The sequence below is a fragment of the Herpailurus yagouaroundi genome, unplaced genomic scaffold (genome assembly GCF_014898765.1).
Source record: "Herpailurus yagouaroundi ecotype Mexico unplaced genomic scaffold, PumYag 28, whole genome shotgun sequence".
Classification (NCBI taxonomy): domain Eukaryota; kingdom Metazoa; phylum Chordata; class Mammalia; order Carnivora; family Felidae; genus Herpailurus; species Herpailurus yagouaroundi.
In genome coordinates this window covers 8,591,564-8,619,320 of record NW_024412376.1, presented here as the reverse complement: position 1 = coordinate 8,619,320, position 27,757 = coordinate 8,591,564, and the positions used below count along the sequence as shown (strand labels likewise).

The 27,757-nt window shown below is 40.9% G+C and overlaps 1 protein-coding gene across 13 annotated transcripts in view; it reads left to right on the top strand.

Moving 5' to 3' along the window:
* Positions 1-27,757, top strand: part of UNC5D (unc-5 netrin receptor D) — a 577,007-nt gene that overhangs the window by 355,379 nt on the left and 193,871 nt on the right. For all 13 annotated transcript variants that reach the window (XM_040461499.1, XM_040461883.1, XM_040461563.1 and 10 more), the window contains exon 4: positions 9,682-9,785. In XM_040461499.1, coding sequence (XP_040317433.1) covers positions 9,682-9,785 — 104 coding nt within the window. The remainder of the gene's footprint in view (positions 1-9,681; positions 9,786-27,757) is intronic.

Sequence of the window (27,757 nt, the reverse complement as noted above, 5' to 3'; positions counted from 1 at the left end):
TATTGGGATGGTCTGTGTGAGGTTGACTAATGCACTCCACTGCCCATGGTCAACAGCATGAGTGAATGAAGGAAGCTGTTGCAAATAAACTGAAAACCTGAAGGCAAAGTAGGAGAAGGCCTGCCGACCAAAGCAGGGTTTTAATGCAGATGTACCTACTTTTATTTGGAAGTAGATGCATTCTATAAAAAATGTATTACATTTTGAGGAGGCCAGTTCTCACATATTAGAAAATATATATAAACGATAGACACCATTCGCTCCATTCTCTTTTATGTAGCAGTTTATTCAAACATTTACTTGCAATGTAAATATTCTTTGAGCTTTGTAACGTCTGTGTAGTATTCCATTATAGGAACGCACCAAAAGATATTAGCCATTCTTGTGTTATTGGATATTTAGATTGTTAGCAACTGTTCAGCATTATAAGTGGAGAATTGAGCAATGTCACCCTTCCACATTTTTCTAGGTAGCTGTGTAATCGTTTTTTTAGAAAATTGTAGAAATAGGTTGCTTGAATTATATAAATGAATCCTTTTAAATAATAACTTTATTGAGATATAATCCATAATACCCTGCAGCCAATGCATGTAAAGTATACAATTTAATAGGTCTTTTAAAATTTTATTTATTCATTCATTCATTCATTCATAGAGATAGGGAGCATAAGCAGGGGGAGAGGGGCAGAGTGAGTGAGAGAGAGAATCTTAAGCAGGTTCCATGCTCAGCGTGGAGCCCAACGCAGGGCTTGATTCCACCACCGTGGGATCGTGACTTGAGCCGAAATCAATATTCAGATGCTCAACCGAGTCACACAGGCGCCCCTACAATTTGCTAGTTTTTGGTACATTCTCAGAGTTGTGCAACCATGTTCAGAGTCTATTTTAGAACACTTCCGTCACGCCGAAAAGTAAAACCGTTCCCATTAGCCGTAACATTCCCCTCGCCCCTTGCCCTGACACCTGCAGTGCTTGGCCATCATGAATCTTTCTGGCTGTATGGATTTGCCTCTTCAGGACATTTCATATACGTGGGATCATACAATATGTAGTCTTTTGTGTCTGGCCTCTTTTACTGAGCATATTCCTTTCAAAATTCATCTGTGTTGCAGAAAGTACTCCAGTATTTTATTTCTTTGTATTGTCAAATAATATCCCACAGTATGGGATTATTGTCAAATAATATCCCACATGTTGTGCATTTATTCATTAGAAAGTGAACATATGAATGAACTGTTAAAGTAATTTTGACACATCCTCTAGCTTGCCCTTCATGTTGACCCGTTTTCACACTACCTAGCAGTGTTTAAGACTATCTAGTTTTCCATCCTCTTTCCAACACTGGGAATTAGTACTTAAAGAAACTAATAAAACCAAGCCTCTTTGGAAAAGTAAAGAGACATATTGATGCTTTTTAAATGGGCATTTCTTTCATGATTAGGGATATTGGCCTTATGATTATCTCTATTAGTTGTTCCTCTCTTATGAATGTTGCCTGAATGCCCCTTTGCCATTTTGTTTTAGCGTATTTATCTTTTTTGTTTGTTGTAATAGTGCCGTTTGTGTATTAAGGCTGTCCAGCCTCTGCCTATAATGTTGCTTGTAATGTTTGAGATTGAGGTCATTTTTTTTCCTTCCAGGATTTTATTTAAATTCAAGTTTGTTAGCATATAGTGTAGTATTGGTTTTAGGAGTAGAATTTGGTGATTCATCATTTCCATATAACACCCCATGTTCATCACAACAAGTGCCCTCCTTAATGCCCAACACTCATTTAGCCCCATTCCCTGCCCCCCTCCCCTCCAGCAACCCTCAGTTTGTTCTCTGTGGTTAATAGTCTCTTATGGTTTGCCTCCCTCTCTGTTTTTATCTTATTTGATTTTCCTTTCCTTCTCCTATGTTCATCTGTTTTGTTTCTTAAATTCCATATGAGTGAAATCGTGTGATATTTGTGTGTCTCTGTTACTTCACGTAGCATGATACCGTCTATCCATCCACATCTTTGCAGATGGAAAGATTTCATTCTTTTTGATGGCTGAGTAATATTCAATTGTGTGTGTCTGTGTGTATGCATATGTATGTATACATACCACGCCTTCTTTGTCCATTCGTCAGTCGATGGACATTTGGGTTCTTTCCATTATTTGGCTATGTTGATAGGGCTGCTATAAACTTTGGGGTGCACGTGCCCCTTCAAGATTGAAACAGTTTTTAGTTTGACATGTCTACCAAACATTATCTACCAATCATTTCCTTAAGGATTCTTCTTTTAATTTTCTTTAGAAGGGCTTTCCCTATCCTAAGATCCAAATAAGTATCTTGTGACTGCTATGGTTTTATCATATATTAATTTATACTTTTCATTTGAGAGTCTTTGAAAAATTTTCCAGTTTATAATTAATATGTATATCTGATTTATGAAAAAGCCTTCTCCTTTTAATCATTGCAGCCTTATAATAGGATTTAGTAATTGTGACCTTTATTAAGCTGTGTTATGTACCCAGTGCTCTTAAGACGATTTTACACGTATTAGCATTTAATGCCCACAAAAACTATATGTGATGAAAATTATTATCCGCATTTGGCAGATGAGGAACCTGAGGCAAAGAGAGATAAAAATACTTACCAAATCAAGGTTCTAGTAGGTGGCAGACCCAGAATTCAAATGGATGCTCAGTCTCCAGCCCCACCTTCTTCAAAAGTGTGCAATCTTACTAGTCAAGTTCTAGAACAAATGACCTGGGAGTTTAAATCCTTATCATTACTTAATGTGCATGCTTATGAGGTGTTATGCATTTCTTTTTCCAGAGTTTTTGGATAATTACACGAATATTCCTTGCTATATCATAAAAAAAATTAGATTTGAACATTTTCAAGTGTGTTTTATTGCCCACTGCCAAATGTTTTGAAACCACAACTTCCAAATACTTACTAATTCATTACTTTGAGCCTCATTTTTAAAAAAGGTAATTGTTTTTTCAGGAAGGGGCGCAGCTGATTAAAATCTCTCTTGTCTCTGCCGTGTCTGAGACTATTGTTGTTAGTTTGCTCATGTATAATAACTTGTTTGGGAAGAAAAATTTGGTACCTGTGCTCTCTTGTTTTTTCTTTTCCTCAAAAATAAAAACATAGGGGTGCCTGGGTGGCTCAGTTGGTTAAGCACCTGACCTCGGCTCAGGTCATGATCTCATGGTTTGTGGGTTTGAGCCCCACATCGGGCTCTGTGGTGACAGCTCAGAGCCTGGATCCTGCTTCAGGTTCTGTGTCTCCCTCTTTCTCTACCCCTCTCTGACTCATGCTCTCTCTCTCTCTCTCAAAAATAAATAATAAAAATTAAAAAAAATAAATAGGTATGATTAATTATACCCTGGTATATGCTAATATAGGAAAAAGTTCTAATTCTAGCCTGATTTTTGTTTCATTGTCAATCACTTCTTTTTTAAAAAAAATATTTATGTAGCTTTATTGAGATATACCTAACCAATAACCTTGTGTAACTTACAATTTGCCATGATTTGGTATCCGTTTTTGTTGTGGAATGATTATCACAGTAAGGTTAGTCAACACATCCATCACCTCACATAGCTACATTTTTTTCTTTTTTTTTTTTTTTTAATTTACTCTCTCAGTAACTTTTAGGTAAACAGCACAATATTGTCAACTATATTCACCATGCTGTATGTTAGGTCCACGGAACTTACTCATGTTTTCACTGGAAGTTGTACCCTTTGACCTCCATCCTTTCCCTCACTTGCCAGCTCCTGGCCACCACTAGTCTTCTCCTCGTTTGTAAGTTCAGCTTTTTTGTATTCTATATATAAGTGAGATCATACAGTATTCGTCTGACTTACTTCATTTAGCATAATGCCCTCAAAGTCCCATCTGTGTTGTCTCAAATGGCAGGATTTGGTTCTTTATTTTTATTTTATTTTTTAAATGTTTCTTTATTTTGAGAGAGAGAGGGAGAAAGAGAGCATGAGCAGGGGAGGGGCAGAGAGAGGGAGAGAGAGAGACAATCCCCAGCAGGCTCCATGCTGTGAGCACAGAGCCCAATGAAGGGCTTGATCTCATGGTTGATGAGAACTTGAGCTGAACCAAAATCAAGAGTCAGATGCTTAACTGACTGAGCTACCTGGGTGCCCCTGTTTTTTTGTTTTTGTTTTTTAAGCCGAATAACACTCCATTTTGTGTGTGTGTATGTGTGCACATACACGTCTATATAAACACACATGCGCACACACACCCCACTCCATCCATTCATGCGTTGATGTACACTTAGGTTGTTTTCATGTTTTTCTGAATAATGTTGCAGTGAGCATAAGATATAGACATCTTTTCGAGATGGTGATTTTATTTCTTTTGGAATGGGTTTGCTGCATCTTATGGTCGTTCTGTATTTAATCTGGGGTGGGGGGAGGAGTCTTCATATTGTTTTTCATAGTGGCTCCTCCAATTTACTGCCCCTCCACCAGTGCACAATGCTTCCCTTTTCTCCACATTGTCATCCACATTTATCTCGTCTTTTTGATGATAGCAATTCTAACACGAGCAAGGTGGTATCTCACTGTGGGTTGGATTTGCATTTATCTGATGATTAATGATGTTGAGCACCTTTTCAAGTACATGGTGGACATTTGTGTGTTGTCTTTGGAATAACGTTTATCTGGGTCCTTTCCCCATTTTTTTTAATGGATTGTTTGTTCTTTTGCTGTTGAGTTGAATGAATTCTTTGGATATTTTGAAGATTAGCCCCTTATTAGAAATATGGTTTGCAAATATTTCCTCCCATTCCATAAGTTGCCTTTCACTTTGTTGATCATTTCTTCTGCTGCACAAGAACTTTTTGACATAGTCCTAATTGTTTATTTTTGCTTTTGTTACTTGTGTTTTTTGTTGTCATGTCCAAAAAGTTGTTGTCAAGGCCACTGTCAATAAGCTTTTTCCCTAGAGTTTCTTTTAGTCGTTTTATGGTTTCAGGTCATACAATTAGGTCTTTAATACATTTTTGAGTTAATTTTTGTGTTACAAGTTAGGGGTCCAATTTAATTATTTTGCATGTGGTTATCCAGTTTTCCCACCACCATTTATTGAAGAGATACCCTTTCCTCATTTAGAATAATCGTATCCCTGTCAAATATTAGATATCTGTATATGTGAGGTTTTATTTCTGGGGTCTCCATTCTGCCCCACTGATCCATGTGTCTGTTTCTATGCTGATACTGTATTGTTTTGGTTACTGTAGCTGTGTAGTGTAGTTTGAAATCAGGAAGTATGATGCCTCTAGCTTTGTTCTTTTTTTTTTAATTATTATTTCAAGATTGCTTTGGGCCTTCAATGTCTTTTGTGGTTCCCTGTGAATTATAGGATTGTGTTTTCTATTTCATTAAATAATGCCACTGGAATTTGTATAGAGATTGCATTGAATCCATTGATGACTTTGGATAGTATAGAAATTTTAACAATATTAATTATTCTAGTCCATGAAATTGTTAGTTACATCAGTTTGTTTACTCCTGAGATACTTATAAAATTATTGTTTCTAATTTTCTTAATTTTGTTAAAATTCAAAATTTTTAACTATGACATATTTAGGATCTTTTTTTTTTCTTTCTAATACTATTTTGCCTTGTATCCAGTGAGCTCTTTTACAAACCCAAGTCCTTTTTCACCTCAGAGAAGAATTATTATCATTCTTAAATAGGTTATCATTTATTTTCTTTCAGCTTGTTTCTTTCTAAAATTCCTATTCTATTTAATACTACATTTCTCTATCTCAACATTATCTTTTGTTATTTATTTTGTTCTTTTGCTGGAAAATTTATTATCATTTTATAATTTTCCTCTTAGCACATGCATGCAACATATATTTGTTAAGGACATGCTCTGTATCGGGTGTTCAGTAACCCTGAGAGTATGAGGGCAACCATCTCAGATATAAAGCCCCCCTTTATAGAAACGAGGAAAACAGTGAGGAGTAAGAAATTTTAAGAGCCCTACTAGAGGCAGCCTCATAAACTGGGTTTTGTTGGTTACACAGCTGTTGTCTCTTGCCTCTAAGACCACTGGTATATAGTTTGTAAAGCTGGAGCAGGTACCTCTTTGCCAGATCCTGGCTCCCTGTAAGGCTCTACCAGTAGGGGGCGGGGGAGGAGACTAAACAGTAGAAGAGGGAGGAAGTCTACTTGTTAATTTTCTGTCCCTGTCAGCATCACCCTAGTAGAGTTTCTTAATCCTGGAAGTGGCAGTTGCTTCTTGTTTCCAGCTTATTATTTTGTTTCAAGTACTAACAGAACCAGCTTTGTTAGGACCCACAGAGGTTCCAGCACCAGATTGATGGACAGTCTTTCTTCAGAGGTCTTGTTCTTGATTTCTTAAATCCCTCTTCCACGTTCCTGAGGTGCCAGCACCCATGCCCAGTGCTTCACAGCTCTGTAACCCCAACCTCTTCTTTTGGCCCCCTCCAACCTCTCTGCTTTTTTCCTTTTCCTGCCTGGATCCTGACTGGATCCTCACTAGTTTAGTTTTCTGCAATATTCAGGATGCTGTTTACGGTCTCCATGGTATGTATATTTCTAATTCAGCACTTATGTTGTTTTTTTCTTCCCCCTGCATAGTGGCAGTTTTCTTGATCTCAGATGTTATCCTATTTATAACTCCCTACTCTAGATTCTCAGTTGCTATTTCGTTTTGACTTTAAAAAGCTCAAATTAGAAGTTCTATAAAAATGTCTCTTGTTTCTTGTCTTAGAGGAAGCCATTGAATCTCATTTCTATGGTTTGCCTCCTTTATTTGTAGAATTCTTTTTATATGGCTGGGGATATTTTCTCTACTACTGGAAGTTGCATGGGTTCCTATCTAAATCTTTCAAGCCTCAGAACTAACATAGGTGATCAAAGTATGTAACTTTGCCAGTTAAGAAACTAATCATGTTAGATGACCTGTGGTGGGAATCAGAGGTAGATCTGGAAGCATGTACCTCTGTGTCTAAGGGTTTATTTCCATGATTTTTAGTATATTTCATAGCCAGCTGGAATTTGGTCTGTTTTCTCTCCTTAGGAGTCAGAAATACCAAAGTTCTACCATTAGCCTCAGGTATGGGGCAGGACTCGGTGATGCTTGTGTTTCTTACTTGGTGTGGTATCTGGTGTGTGGCTGGCTGCTCGTTATGAGCTGGATCCTGATACATGACATCATACTTTTCCCCTGACCCCCTACTCCATCGCTGATTTGCCTGTCATCTTTGTCTCTCCTTACTGAGGAGTATTAATATGCTTCTGGCCGGAACCCTGCCAGTGATTCCCAATGTCACTTGGGGAAAAGCAAGAGGTTGGGTAGGTCCCTCCTGTAGTTTGATTCTGGCTGGATGAGACCCACTAGGTGTTTCTTCTTTATAGACATTACCCTTTCCTACATCCCAGTGGGAATGCAGGGCTTCCTTTTTTTAGCTGCATGTTTTCCTATTTTATGGAGCTGTTGGGAATGGGGAAGTATATTGGATGTTTTCATCCCAACTTTCCTTTCACCTGCCAGCGTATTTAGAGTAGTGGAGTGAGGAGCTAACCATAAACTATGCATTTGGTTACGATTTCCATTTCTCCTGAGCAAAGAAAGGAAATAGAGCTGGAAGACAAAACAGAAAGTCCCACTCTCTGTTTTCTGTGCTTCATCTGGTTGAATACAGATTATGTGGTGTTGTCAAAGCAGCAACCATTATTCAGCAGCACCAAGGGAGGCTTCATTTGGAAAACAAAGCAATCAAGAAAAACAAAATGGCAAACAAACCAAACAAAAATAGCCCCCAAAACTCAACCCTTTTCTTTAGCAAACTGAGTGTTCACAAAACTCCTGTTGAAGTCATGCTCACACTCTGTGCTACACTGGTTTCAGTCCAGTCCTGATGAGTGAATGAATCAGAAGGAGGAAGGATTTTTGACTCACAGCTCCCCTGGGGGAAAGCAAAGGAAACTTTGTAGTCAAATGGTGCAGGAAACTGGAGATTTTTCACTCTAGGGTTTATTCACAGTTCTTCCCTCATGGTTTTATCAACAGTCAGGTGACCCTTATCACACTTGCAGTCAGAAATTCTGAATCAGACTCTTAAATACAGTAAACAAATTGAGGGTGAATTAAAAAAAAGAAAGAAAGAAAAATTAAAAAAAAAGAAATTCTGAATCATAAGTGCTATGGCAGTTTATGGATCTGGAATAGAAGGAATCTGGCTTCATGATTTGGGGAGCAGGAGAGAAATGAGAAGAAGGATGTGCCCCCTGCCTGCAATGCAAGTCCTTTTAAGATCTGTTGCCTCGTATATACTCATGAAGATCCCTGAATATATAGCACTACTGACAAAAGGCGTCAGTTGCCTCTGGGAGGGAAAACATTAAGACTAGAATTGGGAAGAAAGTGAATACATGGATGGTTCTGCTTGTTATTCATCCAGTGTTTCTGACTTGCTAAAAGCAAGTTTAATGTATTTATACAATTTGTAAAGATGTAACTGATTCTGGAGCTCTGCTCTTTACAGGGAACATATTTCATGTTAGTGTAAGCACTAAAGAAAATTAAATCAATAAATCCACAGCCTGTAATTTGAGATACTCAATTGAAGAAAAATACATTGTCTGGGAGGGAGGGGGAACCGTTCACATCGAGAAAGACTTGTAAAAGCCGCCTTTGTTTTACTAGTGCAGGATTTCAGGTGATGGCAAGAGTTAAGCCTGTGCTGTAAAATCATCAGTGCTTTGTGACACCTCGCAACAAGCGGAGGCCCGCTCACACTTTGGTTCTTGAAGCAAGCGCTCAACTGGAAAGCCACTCAAGCCATGCTTTCTCTCTGAACTCTCTGGGTCCTTCTCCCTAAGAAAGTTTTTGCTGGCTATGGCAGGCAGAGACCGGATGTCAGGAAGCTCTGTGCAGTTTTTCCCCCTCGCTGGCATCGATGTTCTCCATGACCACTGGCAAGCCAATTAACCTCCCCGGGCATCACCCTTCCATGTGTAAAAGGTTAATAGTGCAGCTTGTTTGCAAAGTGCCTCGAGCCTTCCATGAAGGGCACTACACAGATACGCAGCATTGCTGTTTGACTGGAAGGCGTTGTATTTTTTAATTATATGTTTGGTTGGATGGGTTATAGATTTCGTGGTGGTTGAATGTTGCCCCATTCTCCCTGGTTACACATAAAGACTAATAGGTAATCTCACTCTATTACCATCTTCTAGAGCCCCCTAGAGGGTTAAGGAAAAGGCAGAGGTTACAGATTAATAATGCATTCTTTAATAAAAAAAAAATCATGTGCATCTCAACTGCACAATTATGGCTGTGGATGGCAACTTATTAGGTCAAGTGTGTCATCAGATGCTAAGCAGATTATGTTGGCAAAGACTCAGGAAATTAGTTGTTTTTTTGTTTGTTTTCTCTCTGCGCCCTCAGTAAACCTTTCCTCCTTCATGGCAGCATGGAGCATAGGAAGTTCTGTTATGGTTTATTTCAAATATTTGGGAAAACGATTTTCTTATGTCTGGAACTCCTAAAAACAGTGACTCTTCTGTGTCGACCCAGTTTGCGACATTAAGCTCACTATTTTATTGTATTTGGACCACATGTGAAGAATATTGGCCCTAGAGCAAATTATCCTATACCTCACACTTTTGTTGTTGTTGTTGTTTGTTTGTTTGTTTTGCAGATTTAAGGAAAAACTTCGAACAAGATCCACAAGGAAGGGAGGTACCCATTGAAGGCATGATAGTGCTGCATTGCCGGCCACCCGAGGGAGTCCCTGCTGCTGAGGTAAGACACCAGCCCTGGTCCCAGGAGGGAGAGCAGAGTCCTATGTGGTCATAAGTGAAGTGAAAGAGTCTGTGTCTGGCATTCTTGCTCTCTGGACCCAGTTGCTAAAGGTGAAGATAACTGCGAAGGAAGTAAGTTGGAAGAGGAGGTTGTCTCTCGCCTACTTTGTTGTTGACACAAAGCTCTTGTGAGGTAGCCTGAGTAGGATATTGGTCTGTGTTCTTGATTTCAGTGACCTCGGATCTCACAGGTGGCATCCTCTGTGTCCTCAGTCAGTCGCCTGGGACACTCTGACATGCACCTTGGGTCATGGCTCAACCTGTCACAGAAAAAGTGCCCAGGGAAGGACATGACCCTAGTGCCACAAGTTTCACTAATGTTTGTACTCAGTCTCTGTTTACTTACGGAACAAACATCCACTGAGCATTTATTATGCTGTAGGCACTGTGCTGGGCATGGGGAATATAAAAAGTGATGAAGTCACAGGTCTCCTTCATGGTAGGAGTCTAGAATCCAGAGTCACTCTTGGTTTTTGTCCTTGCATGTTTTCTAGGACTTCTTCTATACTGTTAGAATCTAATTGTCAATGATGACACATTGTGGTCATGGCAAAGGCTTCCTAAACCTTTCAGGCCTTCTTAAAAGATGTTCTCATAGATGAGTAATACAGTCATGAAGGTAATACTGAGGGTGAAGGGGGGAAGTACAAGGAAGGCTTAATAGAATGATAAGTTTATAAATGAAGGCCCGAGTTGAGCAGTAGATAGTTCAGTCGTGGATCTTCTGTGGGAAGCTAGGAAAATGTCTTTAGAGCTGTGGTTTGCTTATTCACTGAGAGGTAGAGATTTAACAAAAAAGAAGAAGAAGCCTTTACCTCACATTTTCGCTAAAATTGCTGTGGGATTTTGTAATTGGAAGGACAAAGGAATCGAGAAAATAAAAGGGAGCGGAAAAACACACACACTTGCATGTTTAGACAGAAAGCATGCTGGGTGGGCACTATTGAAAGCTCAAGTGGTTCACAGAAATGAAGCAAACGGACTTGAAAATTAAAGTGAACATTCCATGCATGATAGGAAATGATTAGAAAGGAAAATGCTTATTTTTAGATTGTTATTTAATGTGAAACAGGAAGGTTTTTGGTTCTTCTCTTGCTACCTTTCCGTGTCTTGCAGAGTGTGCTGTAGTTTCCAGAGCAGGGTGAGAGGCCGCAGGGCGTTCAGTGCACAGGGGAACACATCACTCTCATTCAGGACACCCTACTGCTCCCAGGAGTCTAGCGTGGGCGTCAGCAGTTTGCTATAAGCACCACCTACCTCTCAAAATCCTGATTTACAAATGTCCATGTGGGAGGCGCCTGGGTGGCTCAGTCAGTTAAGTCAGTCAACTCGGGTCATGATCTCAAGGTTTGCGAGTTTGAGCCCCATGTCAGTCTCTGTGCTAACAGCTGGGAGCCTGGAGCCTGCTTGGATTCTCTCTGCACCTCCCCTGTTCTTACCCTCCCCTTCCTCTCAAAAATAAATAAACCTTAAAAACAAACAAACAGCCAACCAGCCAAACAAAAAAAACCAAATGTCTGTGTGGACAGGAAATCTTGGGGCGGGGGCGGGGGGGAGGAGGGGTGATCCCTGTTCAACTCCCTACACCTTCCTATTCTCCCTTTGACAACAAATGACACTTTATTTTAATCATGTTTATGTTATTAGGAATAAATCTTAGAGCCAGGCTGGCTGATATTAAATGAGGGCCATCCCAAGGAGTAGCCAGGGCTACAGGATGGTTGAAAACAGACATTCTGAGCTGAGAATGAGGGAGAGCTGTGTTTTCTACATTTTGTATTATAGGATGGATCTGGAGAGTGTTTCGGCTACATTGTGGGTTAATGGGCTATTGTGGAGCCCTGACAAGCATTTATAGCATCATCTTAATGCAAGAAAGCATCTCAAATCCAAACACCAGGGTTTCCTTGGAATTTATGTGTTGGTTACTACCTATATCTGCACACCAGTATTTACAGCTATCTTAGTGTGTGCAATAGCTTACATGGTTGGTATTACCATTGACATCTGTGTTTTTGCTGATGGGCGGGCACAGAAGAAATCAAAAAGGGTAGAGAAGGAAAGGGAAAATGTACATACCCTTCCCCGGTCAGGGTCTCCCATGATGAAGATGTCTGCAGTGCCCGTCATGCGGTCTCCAGGTCTGCAAGAGTGCACCACTGTGCTTTCTGACTTCACAGTCAAGTGAGGATCCTGTAGTTAGCTAACGACTCTCCAGGGTGGCAGTGATAGGAACTGTGTTTGGAAATTGATCAATGATGTAATTGTCACTGTGAGGCACTTTCCATTATCTTCTTTGCATGGGAATGTTCCTCCCTCTCCACCACGTGGTTCCCTTGCTGCCCACCTCCTGTGGGGCCATGGGGTCATCACTGGAAGGGATTGTGGCTAGCAGGGCCACTGGTATCTCAGCGGATTTTGCCCTGCAGTGGCCTAGGAGGTCTCCTCCTTGACACATCGAGAGGCGTCTTGGGGGCAGGTCCAAGTCGTGTTTTCCTAAGACATGTACAATTGTCTTCTCTCTGTAAGGTAGAACTTCCCTGGCAACTAATTCATCTGTTGACCACAGAAGGTGGTTTGTGTAAGCTCAGGAAGAGCTACCCTTTATAGAATGTCCCCATGTGCCAGGTACTGTGTTAAGTGCCTTCACTGTTGTTTCTCTTGTTTTTATGTTTATTTATTTATTTTTGAGAGAGGCAGAGAGAGACGGAGACCGAGAATCCAAGCAGGCTCCACACTGTCAGCGAGGAGCCCGACATGGAGCTCGAACTTCTGAACTGTGAGCTCATGACCTGAGCCGAAATCGAGAGTTGGACACTTAATAGACTGAGCCACCCAGGACTCCCTTCTCTATGTCATTTCACTTGATTTGCAAGTGAGATGGTAGAAAGTTAGAGGTATTTTCATGTCCATCTTATAGGAACTTGTCCAAGCTCGTGGATCACTAGAAAGTTATTCTAACGTTAAAGCTCAGATCATTTTTTCTTCTCTAATATTTTTTTTTTTTGTTTTTAATGAGACTCCGGGTTCATTTAGTTTTCCCCAAGCTTTTTGAAGCTTGAGAGCCCAGAGGCCAGTGGTAACATATCTGTTTGCTATGCTCCAGACTTTCCACCATTAGAAATAGAGATTAAAATTTCTTCTAGCTAATATGCCAATCCTAAACCTTCTGTAAATTCTTTGTTCTTTTGTTTCAAATAAGTAATCTGCTGGCAAAACGACGAATAGAGCAGTGATAAAAATAGAGGTGTTGGGAGCTCAGGAGGATGAGGAGCCTGGAGTTGGTCATGTCTAGAACCTCTGTGCTCCCAAGGGCCAGGAGCCTGGGTTTGATGCTGTCCTAGGTGATAGGAAGGTACAGGATTTCCAGAGTTACAAGAAGGAGGCCATGGAGAAGAAAAGGAGACATACGAAAGGGGAGACAAGAGACCCCAGGGTGATCTCTACCCTTACTACAATTTTTCCTACATCTGGCTGTAGCCATGACAGAGCTCATTGTCATGAAGGGTCAAACACTGACTAGCACTTCCCAATGCTGTGACTGATAACAATTTACTAGCCACCCTGAACCTCTGATTCCTCATCTGGAAATAGGAACGATATTTTCCTTGTAAGATTGCTGGGAGACAAAGAAGGGTTGGTGGGGAAACAAGAACATTCAAAACAGTCTTTAGTATCAAATAGTAGAGATTATTGTGGTTTATCTTCTTTCTTTTTAGCCTAGTCTTTCATAGAGCTTCACAAACCTTTAATTCTCAGCAAAGATGGAGGGCAGCCTGGTGGTCGGAGAACCAGATTAAAACAGAGACTCTTGTCATATCTGATGCATTTTCAACCCTATGAAAAAACAGTGTGCTTCTCAGACCATCCCTCCTCACCCCAGACTTTGCGTGAGCTCTGCCCCTCCAGCCTGGGCCCCCCGTTCTTCCTTCACAAGCTCATCCAAGGACAAAGACCCTTATCAAAAGCTCTCTGCTTCCCTCTCTTTTAATCTATCACAGGGAAGAAATAAATAGTTATTGACAGAAGCTGGTGAGTATCTGTGTTTCTGTACCTTGCTTACCCCATTGAAGAGTCTTATGAATGGTAGTCGCAGGAGTAGTAAATACACTTTCTCAAAAGTAGCATATGAATTTGAAGATTCTTACCAGACTCGTTTGCATGCTGGTTTGGATGAAATAACAGGTCACACACTCTTTCCAAAATACCTACGGTTTGAACAGATGATAATTGAACCTTTCCTAAACTCCACGAGCTCCTATTGCTGGATGTATTAGAGCATTTTGTCACTGCAGTTACTGTTAACCTTAGCCTTGGGACAGTTCTAACTAAAGATAGCAACTTTAGTGTTTGACACTTGTTGTTTAGCTAAAACCAATTGGCTCTTTTCAAAACAATTCGTTATCCCACACTGCACTTTTTTATACTCCCCAATTAAATGGAAAATCTATCTTTCATAAAAGTTAGAAATTATGTCCAATGAAAATCCGACATTTTAATGGTTTTCCACAGATTAAAATTGTAGAGTTCTCAATAAACCCTGATTTACTGATGTTGGCCATAAAATGGTTATTGCTGTTAATAAAGCCTGTAAATCTTAACAGGTTATATTTGCCTTGGACAATAAAACTTGCCATAAAGGCTTAGTGTCTAAGGCTAATTCTGCTCACATCAAGGTAAACAGCCTACTCAAAATAATTCAATGTCTTTGAGAATTAAGGCCCCAAAGCTAAGCGACTGACAGATTCCAGCCTTGAGCCATTGCCTGCCAGGCACTGTTCTTGTTTTAATCTCACCGAGGAGTCATGACCTGCTGGAATTAGAAAACTTAAGAAGGTCAGAGGCCTTAGTCAATGCACTGTGGGTAAGGAGAAGGTTCCCTTCTTTCTGCGGGACACTAAATCAGTTCTGTCATTGACTGATCACTTGGTTGGAATGCTTGTATAGCAAGGGGAGGTTCCAAGAGTGGAGTGAAGGGATGTATTTTCTGTTTCATAAAGTGTGTCATGCAAGTATTAGAAGCCATATTATTGTTAGGGTTGTTGTGAGGGGGGCGGGGAATAAGGACAGGAGTTTGGGGGAAAGGGATCCTTTCCAGATGCCCAGGTGGAAATCAAGTTTTTTGAGAAGCTTTAATTTTGGTGCACTTAGTGGACCATTTGACATGCTTTCTAATGTTTGTGGAATTGTGTGTGTGTGTGTGTGTGTGTGTGTGTGTGTGTGTCCCTTTTCTAAGGTAAAAGCCAAAAAAAAAAAAAAAAAAAAAGATTGTTTAGTCTTTGTGATTAAGCCCTATTAGCCTGGTGTTCTTACATAGATTGGGTGGAGAAGTGAGCAGTGTCATGATTTTTGAACTGACAGGGTATTGACAAGTGACTGTCCCTTTCCCTATGGTGTGGTTGAACATTGTCCCTGGCTGCTTGCCAGCCTGGCCTGGCTCTTTGATCTTCCTGGAGGTTTTGGGTACTACTAATATTTTTTAATCAAGTCCTTTCCTGCATGAACAAGCCAGAGCAGGGTTTATTATTTGCATTCAAGAATCCCCACATGCATCCACCATGTCTTACTACTTTAAGAATGCCTTTGAACAATACCTCAAAGTGGCCTTTGGAACAAAGCAAGTCACTATGAACTGACATTATGGAATGTTGATATGTTTTTTCTTTGCCTGTAGAATAAGGAGGAGCACTAGAAAACCCTAAGGCCCCTTTCATATCTCTAATTATCGCTGATGTATAAACAGTAGAATCCGCCTGCTATCTATGGCTTGTTTTAATAATTCTGCCCAGACTGGTGCCAGACAGTTTTTTAAGTCAGAAGCCCTTTGCCCCTTATCCCCAGTGAGGGTATTCTTAATGAAAGGTTCATTTGTTTCGAATGTGTTCATTGGCATAAAACCCAGGAGAGAATCTTATGACATTGAACTGTTTAATACAAGAATCACTAGACTATTGTGTTTAACCTCAATCAAACAGACTATGAAATGAGAACTTTATTTTAAAAATAAGACTCTTAATAATTCACAAGAGAAATGTTAAGTGAGGTGCCCAAGTTCTGAAGCAGTGGACCTCAGGTATAAATAATTGATCTAATTTGGTGCAGCCAAAGTGGAGAGAATGTCTAATAGTCCAGATAAACTTTGCTTTGAGGAGACTAACAATGAGGACCTTTGCAGAAAGCCACATTTGATTAGAATGTATAATATTGTAATAGAAACCTAATGGACTCTTAAGAAAAGAGAATGTTGAATTGGTTAAATACTAGTAATTAAGTGCCAGTAAATTACTTCCCTAAAAACATTTCTACCAAAAAAAAAAAAAAAAAAGAATCTCTATCGTAGGAGAGATGGGAAAATGAAGTTAATGTAAGTTATTTAAAAAGTGAGTTTCAGCCCAAATACCCTCATCATTAATAACTGGTCCTTAAGTAAATCTTATCAATATACTGACTTTCACCTTATCCTTATCTGGGAAGCTCTCTTTCCTTACTGAGGATGAAAATGATAGAAGATATCTGAAGCTTCTGATTTATATTCATTTTCTTTTCTCTTCTTGTTTTTTATTCCTTGGTGGGTAGAACGTGGAAGTTAGAATTACATTGCTCAAAGCCAAGGACAGGGACCCAAGATGAGATTACAAAAGTTGCTTAGCTGCTTTTTTTTTCCTCCCTCTTCGTCTCCCATGTTATCTCTACACATTCAGTGCTTTTCATTCCAAGCACTAGTCTCTGTTATTTCCAGTCCTATCTCTGTGTCTCCCTGATTTCCCTTTGCCTGGAATGCTCTTGACCTCCAACATCTACCTGTGGCATGCACCGTCTGGGAGGATCCGTTTTCACCCAGCCCGTTTCCCCACTTCTCCCTTGGCCACCCCAGCTGACCCTGGTCTCTCTTTCTTAGAGACCCCTAATCTATCTGGTGTGGACTGCTCAGGAAAGGATGGCATTTTCTCCCTCCCCTGAAGACTTTCATAGCACATTGCTTGGAATGTTTTGTTTTGTTCTTCTCCCATCTTCTTCTTGTGTTTAACTTTTCATGATTGTATGTCCTATTTCCTCAGGGTAATTCCCCTCATGATAGCAAATGCAAATTACACTTTTCAGTGTCCTTTCCCACCCCCCTTAGCAGATAACACAAATGTACCTGGGGATGTGGTAGGTACCTGGCAAGCATTTCTGACTTAATGGATGAATAGTCACACAACTGCTGTGTGGTACACATAGTAATAAACTCTTAAATTTATCACTTTGAATTTTACATAGATTTTCATGTATATTGACTCATTGGATTCTTAAAGCTACAATTTGTAGGTAGGCAAATAAAGCAATATCTCTGTTGTTTATTTATTATTGAACTGTAGTTGGCCTACAATATTTTGTTGGTTTCAGGTATGCAACATAGTGATTCAACATTTATATACATTAGGAAGTGATTGCTACTGTAAATGTAGCTGCCATCTGTCACCATACAAAGGTGTTATGTATTATTGACTATATTCCCTATGCTGTACATTGTGTCCCTGTGCCTTATTTATTTTATAACTGGAAGTTTGTATCTTTTAATCCCCTTCCTTTATTATGCCTTTCCCCCCGCCAACCCATCCCACCTGGCAGACACCAGACTATTCCCTATATCTGTGAGTCTGTTTCTGTTTTGTTTGTTCATTTGGTTTTTTGTTTGTTCGTTTTAGATTCCACACCTAAGCGAAATCATAACAGCAATAGTCCTTCTCTATCTGACTTATCTGGCTTAGCATAATACCTTCTGGGTCCATCTATGTTATCACAGATAGCAAGGTTTCATTTAATGGCTGAGTAATATTCCATTGGATATATATACCACATCTTCTCTATCCATTTATCTACTGGTGGACCTTAGGTTGCCACCTTATCTTGGGTACTGTGAATGCTGCCGTGAACACAGAAATGCATATATCTTTTCAAATAAGGGTGGTTTTTCTTTTTTTTCATTTTCTTTGGATAAATACCCACAAGTAGAATTACTGGATGATATGGTAGTTCTGTTTTTCTGAGAATTTTCTGAGAAGCCTCCATACTGTTTTTCCTAGCCATTGTACCATTTTTCCTTCCTACCAACAGTAGTGAATGTTGTCTTTTCTCTACACCGTTGCCAATACTTGTTATTTCTTCTCTTTCTAAATAATACCCTTTCTAAGAGGGATGAGGTGATACCTCATTGTGGTTTTGATTTGCATTGATTAGTGGTGTGAAGCATCTTTTCATGGGCCTGTTGGCCATCTTTGTCTCCTTTGGAGAAAGGTCTTACGCAGGTCCTCTTGTCGATATTTTTAATTGGATTGCTTTTTTGGTTTTATTTTTCTTTGCTTGATGTTGAATTGTGTGAGTTCTTGATATATTTTGGATATTAACCCCTCATCAGCTATATTGTTTGCAAACATGTTCTCTCATTCAGTAGGTTGTCTTTTCATTTCGTTCACAGTTTGCTTTGTGGTGCAAAAGCTTTTTGGTTTGATGTAGTTCCATTTGTTTATTTTTCTTTTTTATTGCCATTGCTTGAGGAGACAGATCCAAAAAAATATTGCTTCGACTGATGTCCAAGAGCTTGCTGCCTAGGTTTTATTCTAGGAGTTTTATGGCTTTTGGTCTTTTTTTTTTTTTTTAATTTTTTTTTTCAACGTTTTATTTATTTTTGGGACAGAGAGAGACAGAGCATGGACGGGGGAGGGGCAGAGAGAGAGGGAGACACAGAATCGGAAACAGGCTTCAGGCTCTGAGCCATCAGCCCAGAGCCTGACGCGGGGCTCGAACTCACGGACCGCGAGATCGTGACCTGGCTGAAGTCGGACGCTTAACCGACTGCGCCATCCAGGCGCCCCGGCTTTTGGTCTTTAATCCATTTTGAGTTGATATTTGAGTATGATATAGGACAGTAGTCCAGTTCCATTCTTTTGCATGTAGTTGTCTAGTTTTCTCAACATCATTTATTGAAGAGACTGTCTTTTTCCTATTGTATATCTTTCCTCTTTTGATGAATATTGACAATGTAAGTTTGGGTTCATTTTTGGACTCTATTCCATTGATCTGTGTGTCTGTTTTTGTGCTAGTTTTGATTGCTATAGTTTTGTAGTATAGTTTGAAATCTGGAAGTGTGATGCCTCCAGCTTCATTTTTCTTTCTCAAGATTGCTTTGGCTGTTTGAGGTCTTTTGGGGTTCCATACAAGTTGTGGGATTATATATTCTAGCCCTGTGAAAAATGCCATTGGTATTTTGAGAGGGATTGCAGTGAATCTGTAGATTGCAATCAAATTGCAATTTGAGTAGTATGGACATCTTAACATTATTAATTCTTCCAATCCATGATCATCATATATTTTCCATTTATTTGTGTCATCTTCGGTTTCTTATATCAGTGTCATAGTTATCAGAGTACGGGTCTTTCCCCTCCTTGGTTAAGTTTACTTCTAGCCATTATACTTTTTTTTTTTTAATTCAATGGAAAATGGGACTATTTTCTTAATTTGTCTTTCTGAGAGTTCATAGTGCAATAACTCTATTTGTAGAGTCCTTTATTCCATATGTAAATGAATGCAGAAACTACAAGATAGCTAACACTCATTGCATATGCACTCTGTGCCAGGCACTGTTCAGTGAATCCTCCAGACAGATCTCTGAGGTAGATGGTAATCACCTGTCAGTTTTGTAAATAAGGTGACTGAGGCACAGCCAAGTGAAGCACATGTGTACTTGAGGGCACATTTACTGAATGATTGAGCCAATGATTGACCCAGATAACCTGGCCTTGGAGCCTATTCTCTTAAAATTCACCCGATGAAGCTTCTTTATGTGTCAGACATTGCATGCTGAGTACCAACAGAGTGACATACATGCCTGTCGTTAACTAGTCCACCATCTTGTTTCATGCATATACAGCTGTAAGTATTAAAGTAAGATAATGGCATTTATAAATATACAGGACTGTGTGTGCACACATGCAAACCTACTGTATGTCCTCCATTTTATCGCTCATGTCTCTGAGTACAGGTCTGACCTTATTGCTCCCCATTTGCAGTTAAACCCCATCACTTGATGGCATTGGCATCTGCATTGTGTTCAAGTTCAGAGATGGTTTTGCAGAGCAGCTCAGTGCCAGTGACAACTTGGGAGGGGACTTTGATGGGATACAGAAAGACTGCTGACAGAATATCTCTTTAACCTGCTCTCCATTTTTTTTCCCTGATAGGAAATGACATCCTTTATCCTTTCAAAAAAATAAAATAAAATCTGCATATTGTGTTTAAGGTTTCCCAAATTGAGAGAGGAAGCAAATGGATCACGAGGGAAAGCAGTTTGGAGAAAAAAAACAGAAGGCTAGCAGTCAATCAATCAGTAGTAAAAAATTTAAAGAAAAACACATAAGGCAAGGAAATGTATGATTTCTAAATTAACCTAATGAAGGCATAGAGCGATTTCTCTGTCCTGTGCCTTTTTTTCACAGTTTAGCAGCAATAAACAGTCTTTATGTCTTGAATTATGCAGAAGCAAAAGCAGTCTGGGAGGCCTCCACATAAAGAGCTGCAGTTCTGTAATTCAGCAGTAATGCTCCATGGGCATGAATCAAGAACTCCATCCCGATCCTGCTGAGACAGCATGGATTTTAATGTTTCTGTGAAGCACACCACACACCCTCCTGATTCACTTAGTAAATGCTTTTGTTTTGTAAGCAGACCTTATTAAAACAGAAACGACCGACCACTACCGTAACAGCTTGTACTGGTCATCTTTTGCAGTGATACCCAAATCCTGACTGCTGTCCGTACAGTCTGTTGGGGAGGAAAATGCCACCTTCTGGAATGCCTTTTGTTTGTAGTTAACTGTGGGTGACTAGAAGGTGCATCAGCACCATGGGCAGTTCTTCGCGTAACTGCTAGTGAAATAGAGCATGCCCATTTCGGCTTCGTGGGGTAAAGACCTGCAGACTAAGCACCTGCCTGCAGGTACTATTGAGATCCACCAGCTGATATTATTGCAGTTTAGCTTCAGTTCCAGACTCTGTGCCTGCTGAAAGAATCCTAGGTAGGCCTCTTTCATTGCACCACACAGCTCTCAAACTTCTCCACTTTGTAACATCGAAAGGAGCTGTGATCTCTCCCCTGGAGCCACCTTAGATTCAGTGCAGTAACTGCTAGTGAAAGTGTGACTTATTGAAACTCCCAGAACTTCGGTCTGTGTGAATCGCAGTGGCTTACACACCACAGATTACAGGCTCACCACCCTGGCTTAGCAGCTGCACGGCTCAAATCCACACAGAACTCAGATTCCCTTGGCTATATCAGTTAAGCTTCCAGAAAGGAAGGAAGAAAGAGAAAGAGAGAGAGAGAGAGAGAGAGAGAAAGAGAGGAAGGAAGGAAGGAAGGAAGGAAGGAAGGAAGGAAGGAAGAGAGATAGAAAGATGGAGGGAGGGAGGGAGGGAGGGAGGGAGGAAGGAAGGAAGGAAGGAAGGAAGGAAGGAAGGAAGGAAACTCCTCTGCCATGAATTCTGGTTTAAGTATAATGGAGTCTTTCTTGACTCTGCTTTAGTTACATTGGAACTGTTCTTTTAATTGTTGATTCAGTATTGACCTAGAGATCTGGCTGTCAGTCCTTGCAACAGAATCTCTATAGGTGTGTTTACTAATCATGTGCAATATTCCTCACTCCTGCATGCACTGGCTCCTCCTAGTTACAAGTGATGGTTTAAACCTTGATTTCTGTGTGCAGGGAAGAGTCAGACTGATGATTCATGTGTTGGTTCCACAGTATCATTTGGAGATCACCTTCAGGAAGCAGCTCTGGCATGCCACTTCAGGGAAATGAAAGAACAGATCTGTGTAATCACCCCCCATATTTGATAGGCATCACTCTGGTGCATCAATTGTGTGTGAGGCTGGGTGGTTCGTTTAATCTTTCCTTTTGACATAGTCATCAATGCACTGCCTGAAATACTGCCTGAAAATCTGGTATGTTTAGAAGGAGTAAAGTATTATGTGATAATGGACATTGTATATTTCCCTGGAAAAATGTTGTCTCTTGATGGCCAGGGGACTCACATTCTCATTTTTATTTACTTTTATTTATCTGTTTATTTATTTTTTATGTTTATTTTGAGAGAGAGAGAGAGACAGAGACAGCATACATGAGTGTGGGAGGGATAGAGAGAGAAGGAGAGAGAATACCAAGCAGGCTTCGCACTATCACCACGGAGCCTGTCTCGAGGCTCTATCTCAGGAACCAAGAGATTATGACCTGAACCAAAATCAAGAATCAGATGCTTAACTGACTGAGCCACCCAGGCTCTCCAACATTCTCGTTCTTAATTAAATCATTCAAATAATAGGCAGCATGAATTGGTGCTCTGGAGAGATAACAGGAAGAAAGGATAACAAAGCTAATGGGAGAAGAAACCTCAAAGTAGAAATGGGAGTTGAGCCTCAAAGTAGAGATGGGATTGTGTTTATATGCCATTTTGCTCCATCTTGTGATTTTCCAAGATAATAGACTCCCCATTAATGGGAGTAGTTGTTGGTTATCGTATACTGAGGACTACAAGCCAGGCTGTAGGCACTTACCGTATGTCATTGATTTCAGTCTCTCAGATGAATTATCATTTCCCTTTTACAGATGTGGAAACTGAGGCTTCGGTGAAATAAATTCCCCAAAGTCCCTTAGGAAGTGAGAGGACTAGTTCTCTTTGGTTTCAAAGCCCAAATCTTAAGATAAACCAATAGAGTCTCTTGTTATTTACCATATACCATGCACTTGGGAAGCAAGGAAATCGAGATTCCAGCAGAGATATATCTGATTGCGATGTCGAGTCCTTTCTGTACCATCACAGTACCCACCCACTGGTGCTGGGGCAGCTTCGTTGTATTGGATATCAGAGCATGACTTAAAGATGATTCATGGATGGTCTCTAGGGTGGTCTAATACAGCTTTAATCAGTTGTTACTTTAATAGATGGCATACAACAATAAATGAGAGATGATCTTTATTCCTGACTAGCTCAAGCATCCAATAAATGGAATAAATATGTAAATAACTATCTAAGACAGTGTGCTACCTATAACACTAACAACAATAAAATAGGAGGTGTATAATTATTTCTGTTGGCCAGAGTGGTCAACCAGGACTTTGCAAACTACAATCCCCACACGGGTCTTTGAAGGACGAGTAAGAGAGCATTGCAGTGTAAAGTCCTACAGAAGTCTCAAGGCGCAAGATCAGCGTGGTCAAAAGCACACAGCTATGAAACAGCATCGTTGGCCAGGAAGTAGTTACTGTTGTTTTCGAGAGAGCCTAAGGAACAAGTAGAAGAATCACTGGTGTGGAGACTGTACATGGTAGGCAGGGGTCAGATCCGAGGAAGCCTCGTCTGCCACCCTGAAAAACGGATTTTTTGCTCGTAAGTGGTAGGGAGCCACTGAAGGATTTGAATCGGAGAAGGGAGATAGCAGATTGATTTGTCTGTTTCTTCAGTGTCCGTATTGTTTTGTAGTTCAAGGACCCAGTAATGAGACTGTAACAGGAAAGCCTAGAGGAGGTTTTAAATACATATATGTCTGTGTCATTGTTGGCACTTTTTAAAAACCACTTAGAAATAATTGTGAACTTGCAGAATAGTCTCGAGAATGAGAATAGGAAATCGACAGCAGAAGCCTGCTTTCCACGGCATACGCTGCCACGCGCCCTGACCGCTGTCACTGCCTCCATCGCCCCGGCAAGTGGCCGACCTGGCTTTCCAAACCCTCTTGTCGTTTCTGCTGATGGGAGGAGGTGTCGGTGATGCAGACACTTGTGTGCCCCGGCCTTGGTGCTGTGGCCTCCAAGCACGATAGCCTCGACTCACTTCATTCTCGCAACACAGCTTTCCTAAAGGGTGCCCTCCCCTTCCCTGACTGAGAACAAAAGTAGCTGTGGAAGAGAGGGGTCAAAGATCTTGATACCAGTAGATGCCCCGACACTAGCCCTTCACCTCTGTGTTCAGCCTGGGCTTCCCGAGCTATGTGACAGAGCCTTTGAGGTGGCCTTTCCCTCCTCTGTGCTTCCTCCACATTTTCCTTCAAACGTGAGATCCTTCCATTTGCCAGTGACTTTGAGCCCATCAGAGGCATGTGCGAAAGTTGGGCTTTTCAAGCTGTACCACGTTGTTAGGGCATTTCACTAAAGCCTGGGTCCCTGGGTCCGGGGCAGACAAAGGACAGTGGAGTGTTGTCATTATTGTTTCCAGGAGGCAGGATCTTTTCATCCAGATAATGTGGATATCCTCTCAAAGGTTCTTTGGAACCACAGTCGTGGAAAGAGCTTTTGTTTTCTCTCAGATTACCTCTGCAACTCATCATGTGGAGTTTCTCCTCACATCCTACCCGTTCCCCATTGTCTCAATTACCCTTTGCATTTGATTTCACCCTGTACTCATTTGTTCAGTTGGGCGTATTCAGTCAAGTCTCCTCGTGCTATTATGGTTTGCCTTACCTCCTGCATTGAGAGTGCAGGGACCATTATTCCTTTGATTTGCCTGCTTTAAAGTCTAAAATCTGCCTCGCATTCACTTCTATACCTGCGCCCAATCACGCTCTTATTACTGGGTTTTCATCACTGAGTTTTCTGGTTTCTATTGACTTTCTGGCTCCCAGAAGCCGCGATAGATCCCCGAAGCAATTGAGGACAGCTTCTATCAGAGATCATTCCTTTCTCTTTTCTGATGCTGGTCACTCAGTACTTAACTCTGACTTGGACCCAGAGGAGCATAGAACAGAGCAGCATTCTGAGCCTAATCACTCTTCACACTTGGGGCCTCATACTCCTTTGCTGGGGGGGGCCGCCTTGCTCTGTGCAGGATGTTTAGGGGCATTCTTGGCCTCTACCCATTAGAATCTAGCAGCACCTCCACCCTCACACCCCATTTTGTGACAACCAGAAGTGTCTCAGACATTGCCAAATGTCACTCTTTGTCGAGAATCCCTGAGACACAGCCTCCTTGGTGTAGTTTACAATCTCCCCAAGATGCTATGTGCAGTGCCTAATACACTGGCTCTCATAGAGCAGCTACTCAATAATTTTTTGTTGGATTGAGCCCCACATCAACCGATAGCTGTTAACATATGCCTGTTGGCCTGTGATGACATTTAGGCAGTGGAAACCATGCCATATTCATCTCTTTATAGCCAGCCCCTCACACAGAACCTGGCATGTAATAGGCACTCAGAAAATATATGTCAAGGGAATGCTTAAATGAGAGGAGTAGGCAGGAAGCTCCAGTGAAAATGATTGTTAGATTTTGCTGATTAATCAAGGAGTTACATGTATTGGGTGGGCATGAGCTGGACTGTGAAGGATGAAATGAATATGTACAAGAGACGGATGAACAGAAAATTGGTATGAGCAACACAGTGGTCAGGCAGGTATAAGTTCTGTTCCCTACAGAGTGGTCTCCGTCTTTACTCTGCCTCTACTCCTCCACGTGAAAAAAAAATTAAAAAGGCCACATCACATAACTGTAGACTGCATCCAGGGTCTTAAACTGGTGGGTCAACAATACACCATGGATGAATCCCATTGGGCCACCACCATGCAGAGGAAGTCAGCTCAAAGCAGGGAGCCTGCTGACAACCCCAAAAGGTGGACAGCGGGGAGAACAACATATTCCTGGAGTGTGTGCCTCAGTTTCTGCTGGGGGGGGGGTTCCCTTCAAAACCCAGGATGTCCACACTCCCCCATAGCTCCACTTGCCATGACTGCAGAGGAGATGTGACATGTTGAAGGCAGGAGACCTGGGTCCCTCCCAGATCCCCCTTCTCAACCTCATAACTAGGAAAGTTAAAGTCCTTTGGAGTTTCTTTAAATGGAGCTGTTAACCTTTCCTACTTGAAAGGCAAGGTTTTGGATAAAACAGTCTTTTGAAGGTCTCTTAATATCCGAGGGAGGCATCATTTACTATCAACATGTTACTAAAAACGTGTATCTTGGAATCTTAAGTAAGGCTGGTGTGGTTCAATCCAAGCCCCTCCTTTTAGTAGCTGCACGATCTTGGGCTAATTCTGTAACCTTTCTGAGTTTCAGGGCCCTCATATGCAAAATGGGATGATAATGCCTCATGAGGTTACTGTGAATATTGACTTAACCTAGTTAATACCTTTTTTTTTTAATGTTTATTTATTTTGAGAGAGAGAGGGAGGGAGGGAGAGGGAGCCTGAGAGCAGAAGGAGCAGAGAGAGGGAGAGAGAGAGAATCCCAAGCAGGCAACGCACTGTCAGCACAGAGCCCTATGCGGTGCTCAGTCTCACAAACCATGAGATGATGACGTGAGCTGAAACCAAGAGCCACAGGCTTAACCAACTGAGCCACCTAGGAGCCCACAGTTAGATAATCTCTTATAGCATTTACTTTGATTCTTAGCACATAGCACAGTAAATGGCTGTTGTTATTAGTTATTGGCTATCGTTGGATTAGACAATGGAATCTATTAATGCTTTAATTTTCCTCTCTGTCCATAGCATCCCACTAGCAAGTTTGAGCAACTATCTATGGCTCCGTGTTACTCTCCCACTGTGTGTAACATGTTGTGGACATGAGGTCATGTTGAGGTTTGCCTCCATTTTTCCCTCTTCCTAAAACCGTGTGGTTCAACTTCATCCCCACAACTGTAATAGCTCATCATTTCCCGTCAGGGCTAATTCATTCTTTCCAAGCAATCAAGATCTCTCTCGATTTTAGGGACATAGCAACCGTTGGGACCATGTTTTCTCAGTGACAAATCCATTTACTTTCAAAGAAAAACAGTGAAGAATGTGAACAACTTGATTTTGTCATTGGGGATGCTCTGTACCAGTCAAGGTGGAAGATCCAGAATCAATATGACTAATGGATCCAAGCTCTAAGTGATAGAGTCAGCAAAAAGGATAAATTATCACTTCCCCCATGCCTCCTGGATGGTAATTTCTTCTCGCTGCCTGTTCTGTGATAGCCAGCGCCGTGTTCTCCACGGTGGCTGTCAGACCAATCACAAGCCAAGGCTGGGAAGCCCTTGGTCAATACATCCAGCGTGTCAAGCTTTGAGTCATTTTTATATTTGTTTGTTCCTGTTATTACTTTCTTTGGCTGAGTAAAATCTCTATTACTTTGGGCTCAGGAACGGAGAATGTGCTGTGAACACCCAAGGCGTGCATTTTATTTTATTTTTATTATTTTTTTGTGATGACTTCATTATTCCCTCATGCCTGAGTTTTTCCAAAATTGTTTTTCTCCCTTCCTCTCTCTTTCAGCATCCTCTTCTTTGCTTTCATTGTGTATTCATTTGAGCTGCACAGTAGTGAGTCATGCCATGCCTTGGCCTTTCTCCTTCAGATCAATGAATGGTTCCCAGACTTCTAAATTCACAGACTTGGTAAAATTAGTCCCTTCACCCTTCCCTAAGAAGAGGGACTGACTGCTGCCCACTTTTAACTGTTTTGTTTTTTTTTTGGGGGGGGGCGGTCAGGGAAGGATGTGAAGATATAATAACAGCCATTTTCCGTAACCGTGATTCCATCGGGAAAAGGACATTTAAAAACAACACACAATCTAAGAATTGCACATTTTAAATAAACATTGTTTTATAACAAATTTATCGTATTATTCTCATTTTGCAAAACTAAAAAAAAAAGTCATTATGGACAATGCATTTTGTGAATGAATGATGTTGGTCGCCATCCTACAGAAACGCTGGTGGAGAACAGTGGCAGAGACCATCCAGAGCTGACTCAGAAGTTGAAGATTCCTTTAGTTCTTTGACCAGTTCCTATGCATTACTCTCATTTTCAGGAATACCTCTCTCAACATTTTGTTGACGCGCTTGCAATGAAATCATCACTGCCCAGGAGAGAAATAATTTTATATTTGCCTTAAGAGCTGCACATCGG